Source organism: Malaclemys terrapin, chromosome 3 (assembly GCF_027887155.1).
Source record: "Malaclemys terrapin pileata isolate rMalTer1 chromosome 3, rMalTer1.hap1, whole genome shotgun sequence".
Taxonomy (NCBI): domain Eukaryota; kingdom Metazoa; phylum Chordata; order Testudines; family Emydidae; genus Malaclemys; species Malaclemys terrapin.
In genome coordinates this window covers 202,622,753-202,649,058 of record NC_071507.1, presented here as the reverse complement: position 1 = coordinate 202,649,058, position 26,306 = coordinate 202,622,753, and the positions used below count along the sequence as shown (strand labels likewise).

The following is a 26,306-nucleotide window of genomic DNA, read 5'->3' as shown; positions in this document are numbered from 1 at the left end:
TCTCTCACTACATCTCTACAGTCCTGAGCACAATGATGCCCTGATCTCAATGGAGGCTTCTAGGCACGACAATAAAACAACTATTATTAATGGCTTGCATGGGCATTGACTTGAATAGGCCCTAGACACCTACAGCCATTTGGCAGGAGGTAATTTGCTCTATTAATACACATACATTTACACTGATGTAAAAAACGGCCTCTCATGAAAAATATAAGATACTTTGTAGAGCAGCCCTCCAAACCTCTGCTTATACATTTGCCTAGGGCAAGTAATTATTCTTGATGGACTAGTAATATATCATTTAGCTTTTCCAATCTTCATCATAGCAAAGAATAGGAGAGTAGATGTTTGGCCTGGGGACCCAAATAAATGGGGAAGTTACTGAGGAAGGGATTCGCACCAGGGGATATAATGGAGACCCTGGTAAGCAATAGTTTGGGATTAAAGGGACTAAGCTAAATTAGGTTTTGGTTAAAAAAATTATCCCAAGGGAAGTAAAAAATTTTTAAAATCTCAATCTAAGAACACATTGAAACATGCTCCCACAAGAGTCAGCAGTTGGCGTGACAAAGAGCATGCATGTTGAGCGACGTGCGTATTTACAGGCAATTCCTTTCCAGATTATTAGTCTGAAATACCTTTGCATTTGACTGACAGATGCAGAGAAATAAGTTTAGGTCACAGTGAGGTTTGGCAGAAAGTTGGCTAATTAGCTGGGACACAAGGTTGGAGCTGACAGGCCCTATGCCTATGATAAATATAACCAGATTTACCAATAGCCTAGGGTATATAAACAGCTGTGTGTTTCACAGAGGAGTCAATATGTCAGCAATACTATGGAGAAATCAGCTGTGAGATCAAACTGCAGCTCCAGCCAGGGGACGGTTCCTTTGCCTGGAGGGCTGCTCACTTTGGGGCAGCTCAGGGCTCGCCTCATTCTCGTGCTGCTCTGCAACAATGGAGACAAGCTTCTTAAAGACCTGCGTTCTTGGGCAGCCCGGCTCTAGCTATAGCAAACTTTGGCAAGTGTCTACAATGGTCTCACAGAATGCTCGAAAGGAAACAGCCTCTGCAACTAGCTTCTTAGGGCATGTCTATACTGCAATCAGACACCCAGGACTGGCCCGCGCCTGCTGACTCTGACTCGCAGGGCTCAGGCTAAGGGGCTGTTTAATTGTGGTGGAGACGTTCGGGCTTGGGCTGGGACCTGGGCTCTAGAACGCCACAAGGTGGGAGCGTCCCACAGCTTAGGCTCCAGCACGAGCCCCAACGTCTACACCGCAATCAAACAGCTGCTTAGCCCAAGCCCCGTGAGTCCAAGTCACCTGGCATGGGCCAGCCACGGGTGTCTCATTGGAGTGTAGACATAACCTTATGGAACTAATGCCAGGGAAGCCTTCCAGCAAGCAGCAGGGATGGAGGGAAATGACTTCCTAGCCAGAAGAAAAGTTTAGATCCCTCTTGGAAATGAGGGTCAGATAGTTCATTCTCTCTTTTTACAGATATATAGAAGTTACAATGTCAAGTCTTCCTCCTCCCCCATGATGCAAACCACCTCTTAGAGCCCGTAAGGCACTGGGAATGCTGGGCAGCCTCCCAGGGGATAAGCGGCCTGTTCTAGTGACTGCTAAATTTGTTCCAGTTCAGATGCAGAAAGCCACAGCCAGTGAGTGAGCGGAGACAAGGCACTCAGCTGTCGCCGTCAAGTGAGCAGCCTGAGAGCACAGACAAAGTTTAGAACTTAGCAGTTGCCAGAGAAAATCAGACCAATAGCCCATCTCGTCCAGTATCCTGTCTCCACGAGTGGCCAGCAGGAGCCGCTTCAGAGGAAGGATGACGCTTTGCTTCCTGCAACAGGAATTTATGGGAAAGTTTCTTCTTAATCCCCATTTGGTTAAAAAAAATATTAATCCAGTACCTGAAAAAGAATGGGAGCAGCCTCCCTATGAGGTGCGCGGTGTGAGAAGAAAGAGCGTGGCTGTTTCATACAGCACTACCAATGCCCCGCACAATGGCAGGCTTGCCTACTGTAGACAGGCCCTTTGCGTGGAGAGACCAGTGCTGATAAAGTGCCGCTGCATCTCCTTAGCATGAGTTCAAGGTTATCATTCTCCAAGGATCCAACTTAAAGACTTATCTCCATATTTATTCACGTACAGCAGGAAAAGGTACAAAAGACAGCACTGTCTGCTAGATTATTTCTCTTTCTCGCTCACTCTTTACTGACAAGATTTCATCAATTTATCACATCCCACAACAAAGGGATAAGGCATGAAATGTACCTTCAGAAGGGAAAGCGCTTATAAAACAATCAAGTCATGACTATATCATAAGAAAAGGAGACACTAGTGCACCATCTAAGGCAGAAGAAGGTGGTTATGTTGTTATAACCAACAGCTGAACTGTTTAATAATCTTTGCCACAATACTCACTTGTATTATACACCTCTACCTCGATATAACGCTGTCCTCGGGAGCCAAAAAATCTTACCGCGTTATAGGTGAAACCGCGTTATATCGAACTTGCTTTGATCCACCGGGGTGCGCAGCCCCGCCCCCCCGGAGCACTGCTTTACTGCGTTATGTCCAAATTTGTGTTATATCGGGTCGCGTTATATAGAGGTGTATATAGGGTGACCAGAAAACAAGTGTGAAAAATCGGGATGGGGATGGGGAGTAATAGGTTCCTATATAAGAAAAAGTCCCCAAAATCGGGACTGTCCCTATAAAATCGGGACATCTGGTCACCCTAGGTGTATATATTGTTGAGACATTGTGAGCACTCTTCTGAGGTTGTGCCGTAGGACTTTGGGAAAGAGTTCTCTTCCTAGATGTTCAATATCATCACACATTTGAACCAGGATAACAATGCCGCATTAAACAAAAGGATGGATAGTGTTGTGGTTAAGGCACTAGATGGGACCCAAGAAAACTGGTGCAATTCCCAGCTTTGCCTGTGTGACTTTTGGCAAGTCACTTATTCTAGGACAGGCCTGCACAACTCGTAAAGCGGCGATGGCCATATTACTCCAAAGAAAACAGCTGAGGGCCGAAACCTCCTGACCCCGCCAAAACCCCACCCCGCAGCGCTGCCCAGCCCCGCCGAAATAGAACCCCCCGCCCCAGCACCGCCCGCTCTGCCGAAACAAACTCTCCTTCCCCAGCGCCGCCCAGCTGAAACAGCTGTGGGCCGAAAAGGAAGGTTTGGGGGCGGAGGTGATACTTTATTAAGAATTTTTCAATTAAAGCAAACAATTTTTTTAATTTTTTTTTTTTTTATGAATCATGGAAAAATGAAAAACACCTGTTCTGTTGAAAGAAAACATTTGTACTTTTCATAGTTACCTTGCAAATTTAATGAGAGATCCCCCCATGAAATAAGGGGAGGGAAAAGGGGGGACAGTTTGAAGGGATTTTCTGGGGCTATGAACTAAGGGGAGGGGAAAGGGGGGCAGTGTGAAGGGATTGGATGTGACTGTCCAACACACAAACACAGGGGCTGCAGGGAGCCCGGGGGGAATGGGGGGGAGGCAGTATGATAGGGGCTGGGGAGGGGGAAGGTCCCTGGACCAGGGAAGGGGGCCGGGGATTTCCTGGCTGCCTACAGACAGTTTAACCCCTTCCCCCACCCCCGATCACTACGGAGGCCGCCCTGGGACCAACCAGCGCAGTAGCCGCCCCGCCCTCAACCGAAGGGAGACTTTGGGGGGGGGGGGTCTTGGCCCAATCCTCCCACCCCAAGCTGCGGCTCGAGCCCAGGCCGAGCGCCCCTCCCCTCACTCGGCACTTACCGGCTCTGCCTCGTGCCCAGCGCTTCCCGCCTCAGCGGGCCCCGGAAGCGACGCACCCGCTGTATGCCAGGTAGGGGGAGCGGGAGACGGAGACACATGCAGTTCTGGCCGTTAGGGCGCTTGGAGTGCGGTGCACATGCGCAGGGCTGTGAGGTGGGGTCCCCCCGGGCAGGGGGCGAACCCAGCAGCCCCATGCCGCCGCTTGCCCGTGGGCCACACAGTGAGCCCACGCGGGCCACAGGTTGTGCAGGCCTGTTCTAGGGTCACGTAAGTATTTAGATAGGGATTTTTAATATACACAATTTCTGTGATAGGGCAAGTACTTACTTTCCTCGCAGTGTTTTGAGGATTAAACAATCTTTATGTAATGCCTTAAGGACAATAAATATGATTATTTATAATGGAATATCCACCCATTAATTTCACAGTGTATGCTATCCATCAAACTTTAAGCCCAGAGTCCTTAGGAAAAGAACATCCTTATAAACATAATCACTCCCACTTACAGAAACAATAAAAGACAGGAATTGCAGCCTCAGCACTGCCTCTGCAAGACGAATACACTTCTAATTCTTCAAAAAATATAGCTTCTTGAAACAACAGATTTTCATTAGAGCACAAAATTGCTAGACACCTTGCAACAAAGGGAATAAATGTAGTACGCTGTTTATTACTACACACAAATATAAGACCCGCAAACTGTAGTGTGGGGACACTTTTTAACAGGACTGAAAGAAGCTCTGTTACATGTAGAACTCTTTTCTGTGTGTGTGAACTTAGTCACAGCGAAAGTTTATGACCCATGGCAAAGAGAAAGGAAAATGAAACCCAGGAGTCTAGTTACATTGCCCAGGAGGCATGAAAGAGATTGGGGAGTGGAGAAAGGAGAAATGGGAGTGAAGGGGTAGTAAACACAGTGTTCACATTTTACTTTATGAACTAAACAATTTGGGCCATATCAAACACTCAGAGATGCCCTTGCAGTTCCCACTGACTTTAATAAGAACATCCAGCCTCCATCTGAATAATTTGTGGTCTGAAAAACACGTCATACAATGAGAGGCTGAAAAGCTCAGTTTATTTAGTTTACTGAAGAGAAGGTTAAGAGATGACTTGATCATGGTCTATAAGTACCTATACATGGGTATGAGAAGATATCTGATACTAGAGAACTACTTAATCTAGTGGATAAAGGCAGAATACGATGCAATGCCTGGAAGTTGAATTCAACTAAGTTCATCTGGAAATAAAAAGAATTTTTTTACCAGTGAAGACAATTAACTCTTGGAACAGCTTACCAAGGGATGGGTTAATTTAAAAGATAAAGTGATGGAGAATTTAAGACTGAACGTCCATCTAAAAGATGTGCTCTAGCTCAACCATAAACTGTTGGGCTAGACTCAGGAACCAATGGGTGAAGTTCCATGGCCTGTATTATGCAGGAGATTAAGACTAGAAAGAACTCTTATGGTCATCTAGTCCAATGTCTATGGCCATGTCTACACTAGTGAGCTTACAGCAGTACAGCTGTATCGATGCAGCTGTGCCACTGTAAGATTCCACATGTAGCCGCTCTATGATGGCAGGAGAGAGCTCTCCCACGGACATAATTAAACCACCCCCAACGAGTGGCGGTAGCTATGTCAGTGGGAGACCGTCTCCCGCTGACATAGCGCTGTCCACACCGACGCTTCTGTCGGTGTGACTTACGTTGCTCAGAGAGGTGGTTTTTTCGCCCCCTTGAGCAACATAAGTTATACCGATAGAAGTGCTAGTGTAGATATAGCCTAAATGTATTGAGCAATGTCAGCCTTCAGACACATGTGCAGCGCTCATGCTAACTCTAGGGTACGGAGTATCCCAGAGTGGGATTTGCCCCAGGAACTATTTTTAGAAATACTTTGGCCCTTAGACACTAACACTTTTTTCCTTAGAAACTTAAACTTGCTTACATCCATTTCCTAGATTCACAGATTCTTAGGCTATGTCTACAGTAGCACTTTAGTCGGTATAACGTATGTCACTCAGAGGTGTGGAAAAAACCCATCCCTCTGAGCGATACAAGTCACGTCGATAGAAGTGCTGGTGTGGACAGCGCTATGTCGGCGGGATACACTCTCCCATCAACATAGCTCCGCTGCTTGTTGGAGGTGGCTTAATTATGTCGACGGGAGAGCTTTCCTGTCGGCAGAGTGGCTACTCATGCAATCTCACAATGGCACAGCTGTGCTGCTGTAAGATCGCTAGTGTAGAGACGGTCTTAGTTTACTACATCTAACTTGATCTTCAGTCTAAGGCGTATTCCGGGTGGGTAACTTGTTTTGAAGCAGTGCAGACTGGATTAGAACCTGGAGGGGGTGTACCTTGAAGGTCCAAAGAGAAGCCTCCACACATCAGGGTCAACATAATGATGTAAAGCCCTTTCTAAAATAGCTAATATAATTATCTTGTTAATGAGCCTGCCTGAAAGCAGAACCGCATAGCCACGGGATTAATACATGCTTCACAAGGAAGCAGGAGAAAAGTGCTTTAAAATGAGGTTGATTGCTATGAGGAGTCCCTGATTCTTACTTCACTCCTATCTAGTTTTTTTGTCATTTAAAAGGCATTATTAGGCTGACCGTGAACTTGGATTCTGATCTGGGGTAAGAGAACTCCACGGAGTGCAGAAATTCCAGGTATTTTGAGAATTCAGGTTCATCCAACGACTGTGGACAGACTTCAGAATCTTGGTATTTATTATAAAGGTTCCCAGCTCTTCTGATTGCAAAGACAGGTTTGTTGCACAAAGTAAACTGGTTCTCTGTTTGGGTACTGACTATGCAGCCAAGCAGAGTGAAAGAGTAGCACTGTGAAGTGGCTATTTCCCCCTACTCCTGCCCTTCACCCCTGTGGGGTCTTAACGCGGATGTTTAATTATGGTCACATAAATGCCATCATGGACTTTGTTATGCAACAGACTGTCAGTATGGAAACAGGCATTGCATGAATAGATGGTGAGCTTGGTGTCAGACTTTGTCAACGATATCTAACTTACAAATAAATCAGTTGAAGATGTGCTGTGAGACAGGTGGTCTCATAAATTCTGCCAACCCAATAGGTCTAATCAATAAATCAAAGAGGGGAGTTATGAAAATTAATTTGCCTATCAACAATTCTATCTATTTGGAAGGTGAAGCCTTGAAAAACATTAATCTTCCCTGGGTAGCGTCATTCACAAAACTGGTGACTGCATGTTTGATGTAAAGTCCAGAATAGGAAAAGCAAGTGCTGTATTTCAAAAACTCCATACAATATGGAAGTTCAACATAATTAGCAATAACACTAAACTAAAAATCTTAAGCCGCAATGTCCCAAGCATCCTCCTCTATGGAGCAGAGTCCTGGAACATTCCAGTACAAACTGAACAGCAATCAGTGCATGTGTCTGCATAGAATATTCAAAGTAAAATGGACTGACAGAATAAGTAACGAAGTGGTCCTAGAATGGGCATCGCTACCTACAATGATACAAGTACTGCAGAAGAAAAGATGGATGTACTTGGGATATCTGTTAAGAATACCCGATAATAAGCGCCCTAAAGACGCACTTCTCTGGCAACCCCAGATGAGATGGGGAGGCCGTTCTAGAGGCACTCTGCAGCACACTAATGAATGGAGCGGCATTACTACATCTGAACATAAAAGACTTGGACAAATGAGCCCAGGACAGGAATGACTGGAGACATTTGGCTTCTGCCTTATGCACTGGACGGTGCAGTAAGATGATGATGAAATGCCAATATGCTTAATCATTTCAGCAGGGATCAACGCAGTAAACATTCAGCTAATGCATTTGTCCATTGAGACTGGATGAATCACATACATCCTGCTAAGGAAAAAGGTTCAGCCCTTCCCACAGAGAAGGGTTAGCGAGGCAGATGATAAATATCTTTAAAACAAACTCAAAGTGAAAAGAGTGGAACGGCGCGCACTGGTTATTTTTTATTGTCCATCCCCCAACTGCACATCAAACAAGGAAGCCTAGCCTATTTACACCAGCCTGGGGAGTGCCCAGCACACCGCAGTTGATACACAATTCTCCCATACTGTCCCATACTCACGAAGGAGCTCCCAGACAAGACCCACAAAGCCACCGGTTTACCCTCCTGAAATCTCACCTGTCTGTAATGCTTACATCGCTGCTGTTTGGGGCAGGGACTTGTCACATACGTTGTGTTTGTACAGCACTTAACACAATAGCTTTGTGACCTTCTTGGCCTCTAAGTGCTACCACAATATACATGTTAACATTCATAATAAAATTAACACTATCCCCACTAGCACTGGGAGAGCTATAGGAACAGATTGCATCTTTTATGGGTACTAGATAGCTGCATATTCTATTGCATATCCACACACTCAGTCAACATTTGCTACAATCAAATGGGTGTGATTTAAAGGGGTGCTGGACAAAAAGCCAGGTGCGTGAGATCACGCAGGATTTTGTTGGTTTTCAATAAAACCTGGCCAAGCAGCAGCAAATTCACTAAGCTAATATTAAATTAAATACCACAACAGTGCTAGCTCAGTTGAATAAGTTAACGCTTCTTGAATGACCCAAGCTTTTGTCTTGCAGTGATATCATGTAATAAAGGCTAAACACGCAAACAAACAAACAACACCGGCCCATGCAGAAATTCAACAGAATTCCTCTTTTCTTAAGGATAATCTGTCCTCCTGACATCAGTATAATTCCCCGACAGAACCTTTAGTATAAAGAGAAGGGAGCGTTACTATAGGTCTACTTCTAAGGATATGAAATAATTATGGCAAGTCATTTGATTTCTTACAAAATTAATAAGCTGTTGAAGATTCCATGGCACATTTCTCAGTAGTGGGGTCTCTCATTCCCAGCCAAATTCAAGTACGGATCATTACATTCTGCCCACCTACATTTTCCATTGGATACAGGATTCTTCCTGACCTAAACTGTTGGATACTGTAATTGTACATTGTTCAGCAGCCGCTGCATTCCACCCCAGAGGTGACTACATTTTAGCACTGGAAGTGATTTCTATGTCGTTTGTATGCCAGTGAGTAAAGTGCTTTACGATGCTGAATGGAAGAAAGGTGGTTATAGGTAAAACATCAGAAATATTTGTGCACAGGAACAGAGGTTACCATCCTTCCTTTGCCAAAGCACCTGACAAAGTCTAATGAGATTTCCTCCTGCAGAGCCAGGAATCAAACCCAGTTCCAGGGTCTTAACCACATGACCCTGCTTCCTACGGGCAGTAGTGGGAGGGAGCTCTCTATGGGGGAATGGAATAGAAAAGTTTTATTTAAAAAAAAACAACAACAAAAACTTGGATTTCACCAAAAACATCCCAGACTGACAAGGTGTGTGACTTCCGCTGGCCCTGCTTCTGCGCAACTAATGGCCTGAAGCATAGAAGAGATTACTTTACTTACAGCTGATGAGATTAATTTAATTAATAGAAGCCTGTGGTGTCATTTAAATGATATAGCCACAAGCTCCTCCAGAACTCCAAGCGGCTGTTACCTCTCCAGCAGAACAGGCACCATCGAGCCTGCAGGCTCTTCTTTGCATAAGATGCAGAAAAGAAGCTGTGAGTGCAATTTTAAGTGGGGACGAGTTGCCTCTCGGTTGCAAATATAAAAACTAATGTGCTGCAGATTTCCCAGCAGGCTGAAAAGTGCTGAAGTATAGTGCTCCCCTAATGCTTCCCTTGATAGGGCAACTCTGTAGATCCAAATTACATTCCATTCATGTTGCTACAGTTAAACTTACAATAGAATGTTCATTATGAACCCGACTTTCAGGCGTTTACAGTTTAACCCTAAAAGCCCTCTCCAGCCTGAAACGAAAGTGGATGAGGTCTGAGGGCTGAGTGCATTGTTAGCAAACAGCAAATAAAATAAGTCGTGAGAATCCTGCTTAGTTACAGAAGGGGCTTAATTATGTCCTTAGTGGCCCAGTGTTTCCACCCCCCTGAAAAAATGTTGCAACTAACTTTCTAAATTGTTTAACAAAGGAACTGGCAGCTCCATGCTTGGGAACTGCAGGAAACCAAGCTGAATCCTATGAAACGGGGCAGGCTTGGTCTTTTCATAAGGAAGGAATCTTCCATGCACTGTACTGTTAAACAATGCTGCTCTGAAGCCAGAATGGATGGAGATTGTGCTGATAACAATCGCTGCCCACAATACTGAAGTGCCTGGATGTTTCTGCTGTAACGATCAGCAGCAGTGAAGCAGTTAAAGTTCCAATGAAGGGCCTTGTTAATCAAGCTGTTGAGGCCAGGGGTCTGTTTACCACAAATGTAAATGCTAACTGTTTGTACATACAAACTGCTCAGTAAACTCCAATCGGGCACACATGGCCAGTCTTCACACACAGCAGCAATAACTGCATCCACCAAGTAGTCACATGCTTGCATGTACAGACCTCAGTTTTCTGAAAAGCACGCACCCCATTAGACTTCAGAATTGACAACCAACTGTTACTAAAGGAGGCAAATCATGCCTCTCAGAGCTATTGTTTCAGACGTGTGTGCACAGACTAGGGCGGGTAACACAGCAGTCATTTGGAAGACAACTAGGGCCAACCCCCCCCTTTTTTTTTTTGGACTGATAGCATGAATTATAGGACACAGAGTGGCCTGGCAGAGATATGCAGATAAGTGTGGCAGCTCAATCTCACCCCTGAACTGCTGGTCTCAGGGCGAGAAAACAAAGCAGACAAACCAGTTTTCACTGTGGGGTGAAATCCTGGGTCCTCCTTCCCATAACTATAGAGTCCCTGTCTGCACAACAGCTTTTAACTGAGTTTGTAACAGTGAGTGTCACGGCTGGCTCTAAACATGGTTGGTTGCCCACATGCAAAAAGGTTATTACTCTATTAGTAATTGTGGTAGCTAATAGTGTTGTCCCACCGGCAGACTAATCTGGCACACAGCTCTCTTCTTGTAACCAGGTGGTTGCAATGTGGGCTCTATGCTTTTATTTTCCCAGAAGGCCTGATACTAACACAATCAGGCAGTGCAATGGGGTTGATAAGCAAACTCTGCTGCGCGGTGAGATAGCCTGTCGTCATAACCAGGTCAAAGGAGTATCCGGCTGCGTGTGAAATAGAACAGGGCCAGAATGGCAGAAAAACAAGCAGTTGTGCATTTCAGTTGCTCCTGTCTTTGGGTGTAGCCTGCACAACTTTCAACATGACCGTAGCGAGAGGTTTCCCTTTCTGCAGATATTACAGCGGTAAGTGCTATACAAAACCCTACGGAGGGGCAGACTGCACCTTTCAACTCTCTATCATTCCTGGACAAAGCAGCTAGATGCCCAAAGCTGTAGGATGTTCAGTCACCAGCTAAAAGCTCTAATATTCTTTCCAAAACAGATATATCTTAATCGGTGTCTTCCCTGGTCTAGAGGCAATTTATGTTAATCTAGACGGCTGAGCCTGAATGGAAGGAGAAATATCTAATGTATCTAAGGTGTGAGCTATACTGGTAGGAATGTTTAATAGTAAGGTAGAAAGAGTTAGATTCCCACTTGCCGATGGGATGACTGACTGAGGCTCCCAAATGAATGGAGCTCTTAACCTTATTAAGAGGCTTATTGTGTATTTGCCATTTGAGGCTTTCAGAGCATTCTGTGTTATTCATGCAATATCTTTCCAAATCAGCAGCCCTGTTTGACACAGTCAGTAAGCAGGCTAACAGGCTTGCTCTTAATGTCAGACTCTCTGTACTCTTTGCTTAGAAAGGATTAAGCAGCCTTATCCATGTTACCATCTCCCCTGGCTTTCAAAAATAAGAAATCTCTTCTATTCATAGCCACTTGTAATGAATATTTATACTCTCAAATCTCTATCACTGGGCTCTGTCACTGGATTATTCAATTTCATAATACTTTTAGGATAACTAAAGGGCCCTTATAATTGCTAATCTCAGCCAACAAGTAGGCAACAGATTGAAAATTCCCCAGTACATGAGCCCTGAATAGGCTTACAGATGCTGGATATGAAGAGTTTTTTCCCTCGGCAATGCAGGAATGTCCTACAAATGGCTTCTCTCCTCTCAGCGTTTGAAGAATCAATACATCATGTTCCATCATAAACCTCCATTAAGCTTTCTTTCCTCTCCCATCATTGCTGCTTCTCAGAGTGTGTGCATGAACATAAGAACAGCCAGACTGGGTCAGACCAAAGGTCCATCAAGCCCAGTACCCTGTCCTCTGACGGTGACCAATGGCAGGTGCCCCAAAGGGAATGAACAAACAGGTTAACATCAAGTGATCCATGCCCTGTCATGAGCAACAAGCAGTTTCAAACTGGTTCCCTTAGTGTCTACATTTAGGCACCTAACTGCTCCCATGATCATTTAGAAGTCTAAATACATTTAGGGGTCATTTAGGTATCTACTTTTAACACTCGATTGGCAAGTTAGTCTTGGAACCAGTCATGCCACTACCAGTGTTTGTGAGGTAGCAAAACCCAAGACCACGCACTGGGCTGTGGCTCCATGAATTGAAGTAGAACTGCTAAAGGGTGTGTGTGCGTGTCTCTGTCGGTCTGTCACAGGCCTCAGACCACTACCAGCTAAAAGAGATTCGCCTTTAATTTAACTGGTGTTAAATGCTAACCCTAGGTAAACAGCATGGATTCTAAAGGTCAAACCCACCTGGCCCTGCGACTCTAGCTTCACTTCCTCTGCAGTAGGGGGCTTGGTCAGCGGGGCCGGAGTCGTATTGCACGGATCCATCTGCTCCGTTTTCTCCACTTTCACCTTCACATCGTCCAGACTCAGGGCCGGGACCGCGGCAAGGTCCTTCTCATCCTTGTCTAGTAGGTAGCGTAGGAGCTGATGGTCCTTAGACTCCTTTTTCTTCAAGGCCTCTGGCTCCAGTTTGATTTCAGGGGTCCCCGGGATCTGACTCTGAGAGGTAGGGGTGGCTGCAGCGTTTGGCGCGGTATCCTTCTTGTCGTGCTCCATGGACAGAGTGGTGATGTCGGAGGGGCTGCCCTCCTGCAAGAGCCGGTGTAAGATCTTGTGCCGCTCTGTGAGGGAGCTATGGGAAGAGGGACACGTGTTGCCTGGAGGGTTCCCAGAGGCACCTGTGCAGGATAAGGGATCTTTGCAGCTAGTATCTGCATCAGTGTGCCGCAGCTGTTGTTCTGCCGTTGTGGCCAGGAGCTGAACCAGCTTGTGGCTGGTGGCTTGGGAGCACTTGGCGTCTCCCTCCGAGAGTCTGTCACTGGCATGTAGCAGGCCTGAGTCCAGCGGCTTGCCATCGCTCGAGCCGCTGTCAGACTGAATCATCTCGCTCAGGATGGAGGCAATCTCCTTGCTGTCTTTCGGCTCCGTTTTCACAGGCTGCATGCTGAGCCGACCGGGCGAGTTCTGGGAGCTCGGCTGCCTCAGAATGGGCGGTGGCGTGGAGTAGCCCATGGGGGTGCTGGGGCCTTCGTTAAGCCCCTGCATAGAGTTTATCGGGGCATTGGGGAAAGGCCTGTTGTTGCTGCCACCGCTGCTGCAGCCACTGCTCGCCATGCCCACAGGGGAGTGCATGGTAGGCGAGAAAGGATTGCTTGGCATTCTGGGCCTTGGTACCAATCCTGGGCTAACCCGATGCCTAGGAGACATGAACTGTGCTGGGGTAATCCCTGGACTGTTCATGGGAGAGCTATTGAGGTTTAAAAGGTGGTTATTGTTCTGGGGACCAGCTTGTCCCTGGCTTAAGGCAACATTGGCTCCGATCTGATTCCCAGGTGAACACCCAAAGCTTGTCTGGCCGGTGCTGGAATTGCTGCTGTGGAGGCCAGAGCCTGGCTGCTGATTTACATTGGTCGCCAACATGCCACTGTTGGATGGAGGGATGGCGGACGAGAGAGCCATGCCTTGCCCTGGGGACATGCTAGGGTGCAGCGCAGGGCTGACACGGGGAAGGGGCATTCCAGAGTTAGTGTTCTCTTGAGGAGAGAGCATGTGGTGATCCCTGGAAGAAACAAAAGACAGAGGGGGTGGGCAGTGGGGAGAGAACTCAGAAGACGACTCAACTAAATCTGTAGTACAGCTCAACTAAACTTTTCCAGCCTCTTTGGGATTAAGCTATCACATAGACACATCAGGCCTGGTAAGTCTGACAGCTGCAGCTTGTAAGATACGGTGTTTTCACAGTCTTTCCTAGCCCCACCACTACACTAGGATCCCAGGAGGAAAGAGAGCATATTTCAGTAGCGTTTGTGGAGGGAGCAGCTACACTGATCTCTGTAGGTACTTCATGGATTGCGCAGCATTGTGGCAACGGAGGGGCTACAAATCTATCTCAGAAGGGAAGGTCTACTTTGGGCTGTGTGCTCTCCCATTGGCAGGAAGAGGAGAGTGCTGGGAGAATGTAATTCTTTCCCCTCCTCCATCTGGTTGCATTTCTTTAGCACATGGTAAGTTCCCCCATCTCTCCTGTTCTTTAACAACCTCTTCCTCCTGAACGAGTTTGAGTGCAAGTTCTCCGGGGCGGGGCATGAGCCTTAGCCATGCTGGTAAAGCGCCGTGTGGATTCACGGTGCTGCATAAGCATCAGACAGAACTGCCAAGCCACAGACACAGCCAAACTTTAGTGAACTTTTGCTGCCTTGGCTTTCAAACATATGGACTAAGACCCGCAGCGCAGCGCCTAGCGGTGGGACTGCAGCCCCAAAACCAGCATGAGAGGATCACCCCAGCCACCACTGGCATAGAACCAGCGCTGGGACTCCTAAGCCGCCACTCTTCCTGCAGCTGACACTGATCCCTGACCGCACTTACAGGCTCCTAGATGCCCCTGGAAGCTGATCTAGCTCACAGCAGCCTCCAGACTGTCCCTACTCCCGAGCCGTGCTGTGCACTCCCCAGCCACAGCTGAGGATCCAAGACAAGTCCCAGGCTCTGCGAGCTACCTGCGATTTCACCCCAAGTTCTGGGGACTCACCTGTCAATGATATGGATGCCCATGATGAAAGGCTGCATTTCTGGGCTTTGAGGATAGCAGAGCTTACACTTGGTGTGGGCGCTAAGTACCGTCCCGTCGCTCAGCGTGAATCTATACGACGGACTGAAGGCCGTGCCACGTGTCATCACTGGGGGGAAAACAAACCAGACGTGATCCATCCATCTGCTTAGCAATTCAGACAGGGCTCACAAAACTTTCAAGGGGAAATGTGGGGGGGTGCAGGATGGTGGGGAAGGTAGTAGGGGACTAACTTCCACCATCCCTCTGTGCGCATGCGAGGATAGCGACGCAGAGTTTGCAGCCACCTTTGCACCTTCCCTTCCGCCCCCGGCCCAATTGTGCTCTGTGTATTTTAACAAGGATCCCGCCATTAGTGTGCAAACAACGGAAGTCAAAAATAATCCTCCAGTGAAGTTATGGCAATCCAGGTAGTCTCGCTGCACTGTTCTTCACTGCCGTATGATGTTTACATCGCCATTTTCAGCTGCACTAACCCAGTGTATTGCAGCTAGGGTGACCAGATAGCAAGTGTGAAAAATCAGGACAGGTGGCAAGGGGGGTAATCATAGGACTGGAAGGGACCTCAAGAGGTCATCTAATCCAGTCCCCTGCACTCATGACAGGACTAAGTATTATCTAGACCATCCTATAGGTCAGGGATCAGCAACGTTCGGCACGCGGCTCGCCAGGGTGCTTACCCTGGTGGGCCGGGCCAGTTTTATTTACCTGCTGACACGGCAGGTTCAGCTGATCGTGGCCCCCACTGGCCGCGGTTCGCCGTCCCAGGCCAAAGGGGGTGGCGAGAAGCCGTGGCCAGCACATCCCTCGCCCGCGTCGCTTCTCGCCGCCCCCATTGGCCCAGGACGGTGAACCGCGCCAGTGGGGGCTGTGATCGGCCGAACCTGCCACGTCAGCAGGTAAATAAAACTGGCCCGGCCCGCCAGGGTGCTTACCCTGGCGAGCCACGTGTCGAACATTGCCGACCCCTGCTATAGGTAATAGGTGCTTATATAAGACAAAGCCCAGAATATCAGGATTGTCCCTATAAAAGTGGGACATCTGGTCACCCTAGTTGCAGCGGGTGTTTCAGGAAGATCTGAAGGGTGGTGTGATGCAAGTTAACTTCTCAACGCTGCTTGTTATAGGCAGGGACATGGGGCACAATGGGGCCAGGAATGGCTGAGCTGTAATTGATTGCCTTATAAATGTACTTCTATTTAAATCCATTAAGCACTGTCCTTGAGCATACAGTGCTATAGCGGCAGAAAGGGCAATTATTCAATCACCAGTGTACAGTACATACACAGTGTACCCTGACGAATCCAAGCCAGGTCCTGAGAGCTACAACAGGATACTAACCACTGCAGCACTGGCAGAATTAAATCCTTCTCGATGCTCAGCCAACCTCCCTATGAGACATTCTGTCTTCCAGACTTCCTTTGTTAGTGTCCTCACCAACAGTGCATCAAGCTTCCACGACAAACCCCCAGAGGGAACAATATCCTAAATCACTACCACGATCAGAGGAAAACCCTTCTAAAAAAACTATCGAAAAGGAAGAGAGCTTGAAGATCAGGCATGGGACTTTGACACTGGGTCTGATGTGTGTGCATGGAGTGTGGGAGGGGGGGAAAAATCACCCTCTGGTTTTAATGCAATGACTACAGTGGGTCTTTGGAAGTTTGTCTCGTTTCATTATTTGCAGAAGGGTGTGAATGAACCTCTAGCCTGGCATGACACCCATGAGTTTTGGGCCAATCATATCCCCTAAGCAAGTCACTGTAGCAGTGCTGGGATGTGAATGGCAGCTTGCTGAATGCTGTGACATCCCCAGCCAGCCTCTACAGTCGCAGGAGCCATTTCTGTGCTACTGAGCCCTTTCTGCTACTTCTTTGGCACTTTATTATTAGTGCAGAATTCGTTTTTTTCAAGAAAGCACTTATCCAGCAACAAGGGTTACGCATCAGCTTCTGACTGAAGCCACCCCAGCTCAATATGCAAGGCAAAGCACAGCAAAGCGAGAAGCCTGTTACCTTCTTGAAATAGCTGTTTGGCATAAGATGGCTCTCTGCCCTGAGGCTGGAAGAAAGCATAGATGCACTTCCGCACTAAATCCTCCCAGCCAGTCCTGCCTGCGGCTCTTAGGGAACTGGTGTCAATGGAGATAATTTTACCTGGGTGGAAAGAAAATTCACATTATTCAGATACAGAAGCAGTGCAAAAGAAGTCACTTATCCAGCTCTCACTCTTACCCTCCCGGTGTGGCATGTGTATATACAAAAAGAAGAACAGGAGTACTTGTGGCACCTTAGAGACTAACAAATTTATTAGAGCATAAGCTTTCGTGGACTACAGCCCACTTCTTCGGATGCATAGGTACACACAGAGCTAGAGTCGCACATATACAGCTCTACCCCGATAGAACGCTGTCCTCGGGAGCCAAAAAATCATACCGCACTATAGGTGAAACCGCGTTATATCCAACTTGCTTTGATCCACCGGCGTGTGCAGCCCTGCCCCCCCCGGAGCGCTGCTTTATCGCATTATATCCAAATTTGTGTTATATCGGGTCGCGTTATATCGGGGTAGGGGTGTACTTTGATTTGAAATGAGCTTTCACAACTAAAATTAGACGCTATACTCCAAGTTTGTACAGTGGGCTGAGCCTAGCCTAGGTTATACTGGCATAAAACTGGAGTAACATAGTAGGGAGGCCCCAAAAGATCATCAATAAAGACATCTGCATGTTACCCTCATCAACAAGACCTCTCTCTAGTCTAAATTCAGCATCACAAAGAACAGATCCATCCAACATGACACCAGCCAGGCAATCAGCGGTAACACTAGGGATGTCCTTACACAGACCAGAAAAATGAAATACAAGCCCAAGGAGTTATCTGCCTATAGAGGATACTGAAATCCAGGCAGCTTTACTAAATGACTGACCGATTGTGGACATGAAGAGAACAATAAGAGAGGAACATGCACACAGTGCAACTTGTCTCATTCATGAATACCTAGGGGACCCACCAGAAATCGAGCATTTCTCATCCGTTCACCAGTTTTGTATTGAAACTTCACTACCTTCTGTAAAACTGTGTAATATACAAGTATCCATTTTAATTAAGGGGGAAGTATGGTTGGCTAGCTTCAAGCCAGCCATCCTTACAGACTGTTTTAGTTTAGCACCCTGTGGCACTATCTTACTGGATGGATGAAATGCTGGGACCATGCTACATCTGCAACTACATCATCTTACAGTTCTTGCGGAACAAAGATGCTGTTAGCCTGGAAGCATTTTGATTGCAAAGATGGCACCTACCCCAGAACAATGCTCTGCATCCCCCAGCATAAAACTCCCCCAAGCTCACTGAGAACAGTACCTGTAGTATCTTGCTTGGTCATGAAAGATTCTGAACTGGTGACAGCTGGAGGTCGAGGTAATCTCCGTGCAATGCATATCAGACAGGATTGGAAATCTGCCGTAACAGAACATGGTGGGGAGAGTGGGAAGGTGTGAGTCCAGGGTTATAGAAACCACTTGCAATTCAATGTTTTAATTAAAATAGCATTGTTGTACTCGACAGCCACATCCTACTCTGGATGCCTTTACCTGGCCTGTCACCTAGGCCTTCAAAACAACAGAGCTCTCTATAAGCACTACGATGTTTGCTGGAGAGAAAAGAACTCCATTGTTTGGAGGAACTCACTGTAAGACCTTTCAGATCTGGCAGCACCACACAATAAAAGTCAGCACTGAAAGCCAACAACTGTTGGCTCCAGGGAAAGTATCTGGTCATAAAATACTGTAATTTATTCCTTCCAATCATGATCTCCTGAGTAAGCTGCAATGGATTAATTCAGTTAATGCACTGGAAAATAATGGCTGGTCCACAGAAATGAGGGTTCAGGTTTTTTGCAAGAAGGCTTCTTTGCTCTACCATTTGGAGATCAGTGGCGGATACGCACTACGGCCCTGATCCTGCAATCGGAGCTGTACCGGGTGACCCTTATGAGCATCAGAAGCCTGAGCAGAGGCGCACCCGTACAGATCCGACCGGGGCCTGAAACTCACTGGCAATGCAGCGCTGCAACAATTCTCAAACACTCCAGGCCCCACTGGGGGCATCAGCTAAAAGTAACAGAAATTAGAGCTAGAGAAGACCCGTTAGGCCAGGGGGAATCAATTATTTTTTGTCAAGATCCAAATTTCTTGGTCAAGGTATAGTCAAGGTCCAGACGCCAGAGAAAAGAATACAAAAATAACAACAAATTATGATAAGAAGTAAACAAAAAGATGTTGCAGTCTGTTCTAAAGCACCTGGCGGTCTGGATTTGGCCTGTGGTCCACCTACTGACTGCCCCTGTACTAGAGCATCGAGTCCACCCACTGGGGATCAGGGCCCGACTGTGCCGTGCAGTCCGGTCCAGTCTTACCACCCCAAGGAGTGGGGCTCCCACCATTATTCTGCAGTGACAGAGCTCCCTGTGCAGTAGCTGTTCATACCAATCAATCTACCTTTCCTTTTCCTTAATTTCTACCCAACATGCTCCATTGTGAGTTCCCCTGATGCTCGGAAGGGCAGCCTGTCCCCGTCTCTGCTTAGGGAGGGAGGGTAAAGGCTTGTTGACGGGACAGCATCGATCCAGACAACAGGAAATGGATAATGTAAGAGAGCTAGAGATTGTTCTCACTGTTGGGGCAAAGGGCCGGCATGAGACCTGTGCTCCCCACTTCAGTCCCACTCACTATGGTGCCCAGGCCTCACTCTGGCTCTGCATGGGGGAGGGTGGGAGGGTGTCACCCAGCGTAAAGCAGCCTTGCAAATTTTTGGATTTCCGCATTGTTCAGCAGGTGAGTTAAATTTCACTAGCACTTTCCATTCCCCTCCAGGTTAAGGAGGGCAAGGAGACCTTGTGCCGGTGACTTCTCTGCAAGACTGACACAGGCTTAGAGTCTCATTTCCACCAGCTCTTCCCACACGTTTCACCCCAGGCGTTTGAACACCACAGCACTGCCAACCCCTGGGGCTCGGCACAGTGCTCAGAAAGGACTTAAAGGCTCCAAATGTGGTTTAATCTGGAATAAAAAACAGAGGAGGGAGGAGAACCAATGACAAACATCAAACTCCTCTAAATGCGTTCCCACTTGCCCCGTCTGCATTTCCCATGCTGTGCCAGGCCTGTGCTGAGGAGGCCAAACCCTTGGAAGGCCCTCTGGGGAGAAGGACTTGTGCGACTGATCCTGTGCCACTGCACTGCCAGCCGTCCCAAATGCAACAGCAAATGGGGCAGGCTGAAAGTGAACTCTCCGAGGCTGCTCTCAGCAAGAACTACAATCTCCTGGAAGGAAGTCCTGCATAAGGACAGTAGAGGGCATTTCGTCCTCTCTTCCCACTCCAGCCTCCTTCCCTTCCCCAAGACGCAGCACAAAGCAATCAAGCAGGGTTTGAAATAAATGATCCTCTGCCCTACCTTCTCCTTCCTCTTTGATCGATTTGGGCTGGGACACGGTGAAGCACTGCATCACCTCATAGCGCTGGCGAGCCTCCTGGTTCTCTGCACCTAGCTCATCAGGGGGGCGGATCAGCATCCGGCAGCTGAAGGTATGGCTGCTGCGTCTGGTTGCTTCCTGAGGCCAAGGAACTCCATTTACTGTGGCGAGGGAGAGGGGAAAAGAGAGACTGTCACAGACTGTGATCACAAGTGAACATTTCAAACGGTGGACGCTAAGGATCAGACTTCTCTGCCTGACCCTCATCATCAGCATTTGCTATGTGCATTTGCTAGGTACCCATAGTAAAAGTGCCTGGAAGAGTTTACAGCTGAAACAGACATGGGTGGGAGGGGGAGCAGAGTCACAGAGAGGTGAAATGACTTACCCGGAGTCACCCAGCAGGTTGGTGGCTACAAGCCGGGTCTCCTGGGTCCCAGTGCACTGCCTTACCCACTGGACCACACTATCCTTTTGACAGTGGTGTGATAACACTTTGCACTTCTATAGCTTAACATGTCCAAGGAATTCCAGGATTGATGAATTACACCCCACACCACCATTGTGAGGTAGGTACTACAGGTATTGTTATTTCTGTGTAACAGAGGGGGAAACTGAGGCAGACAGGTGCTCTGACTTGCCCAGCCACACAGTGAGTCAGTGGCAGGGCCAGGAATAGAACCCAGTTCTCTTGACTCCCCCATCCAGTGCATCAGCCAGAAGAACCTTCTTCCCCTCCTCTCAGTCACAGCAGCAGCTGATAAATCACTCATGAGTCAGCGCGTTCCAGGACATTTCACCCGACAAGGCTGTCCCTCCAAAGATCATTCGGGTCCCCAGCACTGGCAGCTCCCTAGACCACATCTCCATCAACTTCGCTGCCACACAGCGGCTACACGGAGCCATGATCTCCTCCCTTTCAAGGAGGATTCTGAAGGCAAGTGGTCTGGCTCCCTGCAGAGCAGCTGCTGGCTGAACACAACCACTGCTGTTGAACCAGGCTCTATGAAATCAGAGTCTACTACACTGCAAGGGCAGCATATAGCCTTCCCGTCGCCCCCAGTAGAGGATGCATCTGATTTTAAAGTGATACCACTGTGTAGGTGGAGAGTACAGAAAATGCACACGCTCACATTAGGACGAGATCGAGGTCTGCCCCTACATAAATGCACAGAGGGTGGAAGTGCAAGAAGCAAGGGGGGATTACACAGAATTACTGATCACACTGGCGGCATTGTGAATAAATTCCCCACCCCCAAATTTGCTCCAGCATGAAATTACCTTCTTCAAAGATCAAGAACGGTAGCTCAGCTAAAACCACCAGACTGCAAGGCAAAGGGAAAACCCTTTCCCCAGGCTAAGGAACCAGAGTAGCCGCAGTGAAGCTACATAACACCAATCCAACAAGCCCTTCTCGGCACAACAAAATGCTACAATCCATGATGCTAAGCTAAGCATACACTAAGTGAGAAAATTAACTATTGACAGCCCAAGTAAGAAGATGACTTAATAGTGCTAACAGGACTCTACACAATTACCTATCGCGAAGTAGCACCTACTGAGCACAAAAGCCAGATTTTCAAAAGCACTTGTCATCCATGATGGTTAGAATAGTTCAGTGCCAAAAACAAATGGCCAGGTTTTCCCAACATGCACTCAACATACTGGGCTCTCAAAATCTGCCTGTAAGTGTTGCAGTGCGTTCCAAGCGCTTGAAAACCTGACCCTATGTACCTGGAAAGCCTTTGGTAAGGTCCTTCACCAAAGTCTCTTAAGCAAAGTAAGCAGTCATGGGGTAAGAGGAAAGGTTCTCTCGGGGATATGATCTGGAAAAAGGGGTAAACAGTGAGGTGGCAAAGTTTGCAGACAATACAAAACTACTCAAGATAGTTAAGTCCAAAGCAGACTGCAAACAGTTACAAAGGGATCTCACAAAACTGGGTGACTGGGCAACAAAATAGCAGATGAAATTCAGTGTTGATAAATGCAAAGTAATGCACATTGGAAAACATAATCCCAATGCTACATACAAAATTATGGGGTCTAAATTAGCTGTTACCGCTCAAGAAAGAGTTCTTGGAGTCATTGTGGATAATTCTCTGAAAACATCTGCTCAGTGGCAGTTGAAAAGGCTAACAATGTTAGGAAAGGGATAGATAATCCCAATACATAAATGCATGATACAACCACACCTTGAATAGTGTGTGCAGTTCTCGTTGCTCCATTTCAGAAAAGATCTATTAGAAAAAGTACAGAGAAGGGAAACAAAAATGATTACGGGTATGGAACAGCTTCCATATGAGGAGAGATTAAAAAGACTAGAACTGGTCAGTTTGGAAAAGAGGTGACTAAGGGGGGATATGATAGAGAAATCATGACTGGTGGGAAGAAAGTGAATAAGGAAGTGTTATTTACTCCTTCACATAACACAAGAACCAATGAAATTAATAGGCAGCAGGTTTAAAACAAACAAAAGGAAGTATTGCTGCACAGAGTGCAGAGTCAACCTACGGAACTCATTGCCAGGGGATGTTGTGAAGGCCAAAACTATAACTGGATTCAAAAAAGAATTAAACAAGTTCATAAAGGACAGGTCCATCAATAGGCTATTAGCCAAGATGGTCATAGATGCAACTCCATACTGTGGGTGTCCCTAAACCTCTGACTGCTAGATGACAGGGGATGGATCACCAGATAATTGCTCTGTTCTGTTCACTGCCTCAGAAGCATCTGGCACCAGCCTGTCGGAAGACAGGATACTGGGCTGGATAGACCATTTGACTGACCCAGTATGGCCATTCTTATGCCAGAATCATGACTGGTAAGTACTGGATCCAAGGGAAGCGTTTTCTCTGTTATTTGTTTGATTCCCTTTTAGATAAGACTCTAGACCAGGCACTGAGAGCTCTGACAGCAACTGCTAAACAAAAAGAATGGGGAACTCACCAAACACACCAGCACATGAAACCAACATGCTGACTGAAATCTCATCCTCGTTATCATTATTTATTATTTGGATTATAATATCACTTAGACTCAACCAACTGAGATGAGCACCCCATCGCGTGAGTTACTGTGCCAACGTTAATGAATTAATCCTTGCAACACCCTTGGGAGGTAGGTATCATTACCCTCCACCTTTTACAGACAGGGAAACTGAGACACAAAGATGTTTAATGACTTTGCTCCAAGGTCACACAGTGAAAGAGTGGCAGAGCTGAGATGATTTCCTGACTCCCAGCCTTGTGCTTTCACTATCCTTAAATGGTGTTCTGAGGATTCATGCAGTGCATAGGCCTTGAGCTGGCCCTCTGCATAGGGGCACCTTTCACCCTTACTTCTTGCGGAAGCACTCACGTGGCTGATGGAAAGGCAAGTCATGCTCATATTGCTTTCATGGTACACTGAGGCCTCCCTCTGGAATCAGTCAAAGTAACTGCTAATTGTGCTATTTACAGTTCGATACAGCACCTACTGCAGAGCCTATGGTGGCCTGCTTGCAGTCTATCACATAGCAATGAAAAAGCTTCCAAAGTTTTTTTCTTGGAAGTGATTTAATCATAGGGACACATTCTGGATTTCCATAGTTACAGTCGTGTCAATGGTTTTATCATCAACCACTATTTTAGCTGTGTTATAACTCAGCTGTAAAAATTCACTGTAGTCTAAGACCCGGCTATTTAACTCCTAGCTCAGGTCCAACTGGAAAAAAATAAAACAAAACAAAAACAAAACACACATCACACACGAGAAAAACTTATCTAGCTGTTTTGGCATGTAGGTGACTTAGCTTAAATTAATTCCTTACCAAATGAAGCTAAATCCATATAAGGCAGGTTTAAACCAATTTAAAAGCATCCCCACAGGGGGCTGGATTACTTTAACTAGTTGCAGAGTAACAGCCGTGTTAGTCTGTATCCGCAAAAAGAAGAACAGGAGTACTTGTGGCACCTTAGAGACTAACAAATTTATTAGAGCATAAGCTTTCGTGGACTACAGCCCACTTCTATGCATCCGAAGAAGTGGGCTGTAGTCCACGAAAGCTTATGCTCTAATAAATTTGTTAGTCTCTAAGGTGCCACAAGTACTCCTGTTCTTCTTTTAACTAGTTGAAAAACACACTTTAACTACCATGGTGTAACTATGTGAGCAGACAATGCCTTAGTCTCTAAGCCTGCTTCCACATGCTGATAACTTGAGTCAGCAGCTCTTGAGTGAAGCTCACTCGAGGTCTGCCCTATACCCCTAAGACATGACAGCCAACTCACCTTATTACCACCACTATGCATGAGTGACAGGTTTGTGTGTGCTGATGGGGGTCGAGCTAACAGGAACAGTGGCGCTATACCTCCTGTTAACTCGTTAGTGAAGACAAGCCCTTGTGAACTGTAGCAAACCCCCTCTGGCAGATGCTTGGTGAGGTATTAAGAGGCTATATACAATCTCCATGGGCCTTGGGGAAAATACCAAGGGGTGGGAGAGGAAAATGGGAAAGACCTTCCTGAGACCCAACCAGCCCTCTCAAATTCATCCTTTGTTTTAAATACACTGCTTGGCACATCGAGGAATTTTTGCTACAGAACAAGAATTCCACACTTAGCATGAACAAGCAACTGTGTGGACCTAAAAGACAGTAATGGCTCCAACACTTGTTCAGGCCAGTGGTCTGTGAACTTATAAAGGTTTATCTAATAGGCCCTAACTTTGATATAGAATCATAGAATATCAGGGTTGGAAGAGACCTCAGGAGGTCATCTAGTCCAACCCCCTGCTCAAAGCAGGACCAATTCCGAACTAAATCATCCCAGCCAGGGCTTTGTCAAGCCAGGTCTTAAAAACCTCTAAGGATGGAGATTCCATCACCTCCCTAGGTAAAAAGAACAGGAGTACTTGTGGCACCTTAGAGACTAACAAATTTATTAGAGCATAAGCTTTCGTGGACTACAGCCCACTTCTTCGGATGCATATATGTAGTCCACGAAAGCTTATGCTCTAATAAATTTGTTAATCTCTAAGGTGCCACAAGTACTCCTGTTCTTTTTGCGGATACAGACTAACACGGCTGCTACTCTGAAACCTCCCTAGGTAACCCATTCCAGTGCTTCACCACTCTCCTAGTGAAATAGTGTTTCCTAATATCCAACCTGGACCTCCCCCACTGCAACTTGAGACCATTGCTCCTTGTTCTGTCATCTGCCACCACTGAGAACAGCTGAGCTCCATCCTCTTTGGAACCCCTCTTCAGATAGTTGAAGGCTGCTATCAAATCCCCCCTCACTCTTCTTTTCTGCAGACTAAATAAGCCCAGTTCCCTCAGTCTCTCCTCATAAGTCATGTGCCCCAGCCCCCTAATCAATTCCGTTGCCCTCCATTGGACTCTCTTCAATTTGTCCACATCCCTTCTGTAGTGGGGGGCCCGAAACTGGATGCAATACTCCAGATGTGGCCTCACCAGTGCTGAATAGAGGGGAATAATCACTTCTCTCAATCTGCTAGCAATGCTCCTACTAATGCAGCCCAATAAGCCATTAGCCTTCTTGGCTACAAGGGCACACTGTTGACTCATATCCAGCTTCTCGTCCACTGTAATCCCCAGGTCCTTTTCTGCAGAATTGCCACTTACCCAGTCGGTCCCCAGCCTGTAACAGTGCATGGGATTCTTTTGTCCTATCTGCAGGACTCTGCACTTGTCCTTGTTGAACCTCATCACATTTGTTTTTGCCCAACCTTCCAATTTGTCTAAGTCACTCTGGACCCTATCCCTACCCTCCAGTGTATCTACCTCTCCCCCCAGCTTAGTGTCATCCGTGAACTTGCTGAGGGTGCAATTAATCCCATCACCCAGATCATTAATGAATATGTTGAACAAAACTGGCCCCAGGACCGACCCCTGGGGCACTCCGCTTAATATCGGCTGCCAACTAGACATCGAAGTAGACATTATATTATCAAACCAGTAGAATGTGGGCAAGGTGGAGAGGCCACAGACTTGACCTATCTTGAACAAGGCATTGATCTTAGGGCT

The 26,306-nt window shown here is 46.9% G+C and overlaps 1 protein-coding gene across 1 annotated transcript in view; it reads right to left on the bottom strand.

Annotated features, from left to right (window-relative positions):
• Positions 1–26,306, bottom strand: part of NCOA1 (nuclear receptor coactivator 1) — a 263,927-nt gene that overhangs the window by 50,266 nt on the left and 187,355 nt on the right. Inside the window, exons 6-10 of the mRNA XM_054021341.1 lie at positions 20,263–20,442; positions 18,171–18,266; positions 16,821–16,961; positions 14,767–14,914; positions 12,480–13,794 (exon numbers count right to left, since the gene is read on the bottom strand). Of these exons, the coding sequence (XP_053877316.1) occupies positions 12,480–13,794; positions 14,767–14,914; positions 16,821–16,961; positions 18,171–18,266; positions 20,263–20,442 (1,880 nt within the window). The remainder of the gene's footprint in view (positions 1–12,479; positions 13,795–14,766; positions 14,915–16,820; positions 16,962–18,170; positions 18,267–20,262; positions 20,443–26,306) is intronic.